Below are 6,000 nucleotides of genomic sequence, written 5' to 3' on the forward strand. Positions count from 1 at the left end.
AACATGCCCTCGCGCCTGTCTGCAGTCTGCTTGCCCTCCCCAGCTCCAGGCAGACACTGGCTCGCTTTCTGTCGCTACAGTTTTGGATGTCTTAGAACTTCATAGCCATGAATTGCATAGTGTGTGCTGCTTTTGTCCAGCTTTGCCATACTGTTTTGGAGATTTCACCCTTATTACTTTAAAGAAAATCCCCAATGTCCTATTATTTCGTCAGGATAAATGCAGTGAGAACTTTAAGAGTTACAAGATGTTATATTTTATAATTTACAAGTATGAAAGATGTTTTATATTGTATTATGATTCCCTCCATAGATTGATAGATCAATAGATTTTTTTCACACCAGTAAAAGAAACGGTTTGAATGTTAGCAAAGGATTCTAGAACATGGAGTGTTTTAACCCTGCTGATCATTACTTAACCGTGTGCTGGGTGTTGCAAATGACGTCCTGACAATTTAATTGGGAAGACAGGACACAAAGAGCGAAAGCAAATAGGCTAAACATTATCTGCATGCCCCTCCGTGATGCATAGCACTTCCTGCTCAAGAAGGGAGACCCCGGTGGCCTGCCCTGTCCGGGGCTGGCCTGGGAAGCCTGGTCGGATCTGTTCAAGAGGAAGGACATGGGCAGATTTTAGGTTGAAAAGTCAGAAAGAACAAAGGCTCAAAATTCTTTCCTTGCTTTTTATGGGTTTTCTTCTCTACTTAACTCTGAATCTCCTGGTTTCCATCAAACACAGGTGGCGTGGGTCTCAGTCTGTACAGAGAACGAGAGCCGGCCCGGGCCTTGGGTTGAGCCTCTTGTTCATTCCTTGGCCTGATGTACTCCAGTCGGTCGTGGTGGGGTTTTCTCTAGCAAATGCCTCACAAAGGAGGCTTCTCGCTGCTCTGGGTAGAGGTAGACGTGGGTCTCTTCCGACAGCCTGATTCCTAGCATGCGTCTCCGCCCTCCTCCAGGGGGGTACGCTTACCGGTCTACACATCACTCCAGCAACGACAAACCAGGGACAGGGGAGCCACTGGCGGTCCTTCTTCCTAACAGATGGCCTGCTGGCTCTCTGGTCCAGTCTGCCACGTGGTGTCTAACGGGGTCTGAGCTGTCCAGGGTCCTCCATGGAGCAGAGCATGATTGAGGACTGGCCCATGATTGAGGGACTCCGCCCCTGCTTCCTGCTCCAGTCCTGTCTCCTCCTCACTCCTCTGGCGTCAGTTTGTGATGCCTTTGGCTGAGGGGTGTTAGGGTGGTTCTCTCAGCCTCAGCTGAAAGTCCAGTCCCCGGGCCTGTGCTGGACTGAGGCGCCAGCACAAGGAACTACAGAGTTGGAACCCTTGGGCTTTGGCCCTGAGAGGGTGGCTGCTGCTCTGGGGCCCCCACTGTTATGTACAAGGGGGCCATTTGCATATCAGGGCCCCACATTTTGAAGGCATTTGACATGTAGTGACCTCTGCAGTTCGTTGATTCTGTAACTGAAGGTAAGCTATCATCATCCCAGGCCTGTCTGTGTTCTATTCGAGGTTAAGTATTTAGTTACAGAAAGGACTGGTCCATTCCCAGATAAGTTCTTTCGGGATTTATTGGAACCAGCACTGGAGCAAGGGTGTGAGACAGGTTTGAATGGAATATCAACTGCCTTTAAGTTTGGGTAAATTATTCAAGGAAAGCCTAACAGTTCTTTTAGCGCTTTCTGTGTGTGAGGTGCTACGCTGAGTGATGTGTGTGCTTACCCGAAACCTCATTTCAGGCTCAGAGCACTCTGAGCATGATTTTTATGAGCTCAGCTTTACGGATGAGAAACTAAGGGTGAAAGAAGACAAGCAGCTTGTTTGAGACTCAGACCTAGGTCTCTCAATGCTGGACCCTAGACTCGTGACCCTACTCTCCAGGTGTGGTGACCACCACCCTGCTATGACTGAGGGCCTACAGAGGGACAGACAGGTGGAAGAGGTGTGGAAGAGGTAAAATACATGGGAACTGGTCACTGATTGGGGGGCATGGAAACAGGGAAATCTAGAGGGAGGCTCTCAAGATGCTAGCTCAAGTGTGTGGTGACTGGTGGTTCAAGAAAAGAGAGGAAAAGAGGACGTTAGTTTAGACTAGGTTCCATTTGAAATGCCAGTGGGACAGCCCTGGCTGGATAACTCGGTGGTTAGAGTATCATCCCGAAGCACAGAGGTTATTGGTTCGATTCCCAGTCAAGGCACATACAAGGGCAGATCAATGTTCCTGTCTCTCTCTCTCTCTCTCTCTTCCCTCTCTCACTGAAATCAACACATAAAAATTTTAAATAAAATGCCAGTGGGACATCTCAGTGGAGGTGTCAGAAGGCAAAGGACAGAGTACACAGAGAAATGGCTACAAGGGCTCGGAGCCTCTCGTGAGCCTGCGCCTTGTGGGACGTGGAGCTAACGAGCTGTTCTTTGATTCCAGGCTCGCCAGGACCCAAGGGCAGCCCAGGCTTCCCTGGCATGCCGGGCCCTCCTGGGCAGCCGGGCCCTCGGGGCTCAATGGGACCCATGGGACCACCTCCTGATCTGTCCCACATCAAGCAAGGCCGGAGGGGCCCTGTGGTCAGTATTTTGTCAGAGACCTATGTCTTGTTGTCGAGACAATTGTGTCCCTGCCCCCTGCTTTTTTCTTCTGTTAAACTAGACCCCGTTGTCTTGTAGGGTCCGCCAGGTGCACCAGGAAAAGATGGCTCTAAGGTGAGTCTAGTGAATGGTCCTTAAAAGCCTAAGGTCTCTCGGTTTCCATACAGCTCGGCCCTGGCTACTGGCCCCATTTTGCAGGCAAAATTGAGACTCAGGTATACTCCCCACACCCCAAAACACTGGAAAGAAAATCTAAAAGTCAATTTCCTTAAATGTTGAAACAATCATAACAAAACAACCACCAAAATCAGTCCAAAGAGAGATTAGGCCTGTAAATCTTACACAAACCCCTGTGTTGTCGTAGTAGCAGATGTTTTTCTCTTTAGCCAGTGTTCTCCTGCAGGGCTGCTCTGTGTGTGACGAGTGTGGGGCAGGAGAAGTTCCACCCTGTGTAAGTTGGAGGTAGGTTCCCTTTGATAGCCGGCGCTACTCGCCTCATAAAGTCAGTGTGAGTTATTTGAGAAAGCTCCTAAACTGCTCGCACACGCCTGGAAATACATGCATTCCTCTTGTCAGATCTGGTTTGAAAATATATGACCTTGGGGGGAATTGGAACGAGAGACACTTGACCCAAGCAGTTCTGTTCAAATAAGTGGTCCCATGAGTCCAGCTGAAGTGTAATATTTGTTTCCAGTGAAAAATGTTGGTTATTTTGGGCAGGGAGATGGTCGTGGTGGGTGTCTAAGTAGAGACTGCGGTGGTGGCATTCTCACGGTGCAGAAAGCTAACCCTGACTTTCTGCTTTTAGGGGGAGAGAGGAGCACCTGGACCCCGAGGGTCTCCGGTAAGTAGCACCATTTGCCTTGCTTCTCCAGTGGGAATATTCTCTGGGAAGCAGCTCTGAGAAGCCTGTGAGTTGCTAATAAGCCAAAGCCGGCTTCTTCCAGCTGTTACTCAGCCTACCCGAACGGAACGAGGTGGTTAGCAGGAAAAGCACAGGGCCTTCAGCAGCTGCTTGGCATTTATTTTGAAAACTTGTTGTCTTATGCTTCCTTTTGTATCGTGGCTAACCTCTATTTGGAATGTCTTAAGATTCAAAACCTCAGGATGCCATGACTCTGTTTTCAGGTATGTCATAAAACATCTGAAGATCTAGAAAGGAAGTCTCTGGAGCTGAGTCCTCGCTCTGAGTGCTTAAGACGTCAGCCACCGCTGTAGCCCTAGTGGGTCAGATGTGTGTCCCTCCAGAAAGTCAGAGACATGCAGGGCTTTGGGGACCACTGAGGAGAAATTGGCTGAGTATGTGTGTGGTGTCTGAGAGATTAAAAATGAAAATCAGCAGTATCCAAAGGCACAGGACATTCAAGCAACTCCATTGCTTTCAAAGAAGTCAGTGTCATTTCTGAGCAAAGACAGCTTTAGCATTAGAGGGAGGAGTCTGGCTGGGTTCCCACCTCAGCTCTTCCATCTGGTGGTGCTCCGATCGTGGCCATGTCACTGAGCATCATCCCCAGGTATTCGTTCCCTCCCCTGCTACGCCAAGTGGAATCTGATCCGCCACACTCCGGTGAGCGTCCAATGAGGTCAGGATGCTCTGCGTTGCTAAGGATTTGCAGATGTGAGCTGCTGTGTCTAGCACAGCAGCAGAGGGCCTCCCAACTTCCTTTAGGCTGCAGTTATAGCCAGGCTTCCTTATAAATGCTCGGGTAACTTCATTGTAAAAGATAACGTTTCTGAGCATTTGCTATGGTCCTCAACCCCTTCCATGTATTAACTCATTTAAATACTCACTTGAAAGCCCGTGAAATCCAATGAAGTTGAGGCTGTTATCCCCTTTTCATGGACCAGGAGATGGAAACCCAAAGTAATTCAGTAACTTGCCCCAAACCAGCTAGTAAGTAGCAGAGCTGAGATCAAACCCAGCAGAACCCAAGCCTCTGAACCCTTCCTCTTCGCCTCCATAGTAGCTCCCATATTTCTTTGGAAAGTCACTTGGGAAGGTTATTTCTCCTGTCCTTTCATTCTACCCGATTTGAGGTGGTCTAGAATTGGGAGAAAAGAGAAGTGAATATGTCAGGAAACGAGGGGATCAGAAGGCAATCTGAGGAATCCCTCAGGCTGTTATCCTAGTGCAGGGGTCCCCAAACTTTTTACACAGGGGGCCAATTCACTGTCCCTCAGACCGTTGGAGGGCCGGACTATAAAAAAAAACTATGAACAAATCGCTATGCACACTGCACATATCTTATTTTAAAGTAAAAAACCAAAACGGGAACAGATACAATATTTAAAATAAAGAACAAGTAAATTTAAATCAACAAACTGACCAGTATTTCAATGGGAACTATGGGCCTGCTTTTGGCTAATGAGACGGTCAATGTCCAGTTCCATATTTGTCACTGCTAGCCGTAACAAGCGATGTGACGCGCTTCCGGAGCCGTGAGGCGTGCGTCCCGCGACACCGGAAGTAGTACTTACTGTATGTGAGCGCCACCGCGCTTTGCATCCACATCCTGTGCTCCTCTCACTGACCACCAATGAAAGAGGTGCCCCTTCCGGAAGTGCGGTGGGGCTGGATAAATGGCCTCAGGGGGCCGCATGCGGCCCGTGGGCCGTAGTTTGGGGACCCCTGTCCTAGTCCCTTTGTTGTCTCCATTTGGGACATGGGATTATATGTATATGGACTTAAGCAGTGGCCAGCATGCAGCGGGAAGAGCACATTGGGGAGCCATGGGAGCGGCCAGGCCATGCAGGGGGCTGAGCCTATGGTGTTCCAGCTTTGATTCCTCTCCTGTGCACAGGGACCCCCTGGTTCTTTCGACTTCCTGCTGCTGATTTTGGCCGAGATCCGGAATGACATCAACGAGCTGCAGGATAGGGTGTTCGAGCAGCAGCCTCACTCGTCAGCAGAGGCGGTCCCCTTACCTCAGGAATATTCCAGCTACCCGGAAACCACGGACTTCGGCTCTGGAGACGACTACCCGAAAAGAACTGAGACAAGAGACTGGGGGGCCCCCAGAGACTTTTAACCTTGGACCATGCTGACATCTTCACGCCAAAAGAAGAGGAGGATCTTCACACCTGCAGTTAAATCATCTAAAGAAAAGTAGAAAACAAACAAAAAGAAAGTTTCCACTAGAAACCCAGACAAAATACATTTTTTTTCTTTTTCTGCCTTTTCCCTACTTCTTTTCTTTCAAATACCATTTTCAGAGGCCCCTGCTAGACATCCTAGAGACCTGAGGGAGTGGTTGATTGACACACCTCCCTCTGAGAGCAGCTGGGGGTGGTTGACATTAGAACTGCTCTTTTATTTATTTTTTTCTTTTAGGAACCTCTGGACTTCTGAGCTAAGGACTCTCACAGTACCTGAAATTTGAGAGAATAAAAGTGAAAAGTGGTGAGGTGAGCTC

At 48.9% G+C, this 6,000-nt stretch overlaps 1 protein-coding gene across 1 annotated transcript in view; it reads left to right on the top strand.

The window, feature by feature from the left end:
- CCBE1 (collagen and calcium binding EGF domains 1) overlaps positions 1-5,768 on the top strand; it is a 167,856-nt gene extending 162,088 nt beyond the window's left edge. The window contains exons 8-11 of the mRNA XM_066247109.1: positions 2,410-2,566; positions 2,666-2,701; positions 3,396-3,431; positions 5,389-5,768. Coding sequence (XP_066103206.1) covers positions 2,410-2,566; positions 2,666-2,701; positions 3,396-3,431; positions 5,389-5,616 — 457 coding nt within the window. The 3' untranslated portion in view covers positions 5,617-5,768. The remainder of the gene's footprint in view (positions 1-2,409; positions 2,567-2,665; positions 2,702-3,395; positions 3,432-5,388) is intronic.
- Positions 5,769-6,000: the final 232 nt, after the last annotated feature.

Source organism: Saccopteryx bilineata, chromosome 11 (genome assembly GCF_036850765.1).
Source record: "Saccopteryx bilineata isolate mSacBil1 chromosome 11, mSacBil1_pri_phased_curated, whole genome shotgun sequence".
In the NCBI taxonomy this organism is placed as follows: domain Eukaryota; kingdom Metazoa; phylum Chordata; class Mammalia; order Chiroptera; family Emballonuridae; genus Saccopteryx; species Saccopteryx bilineata.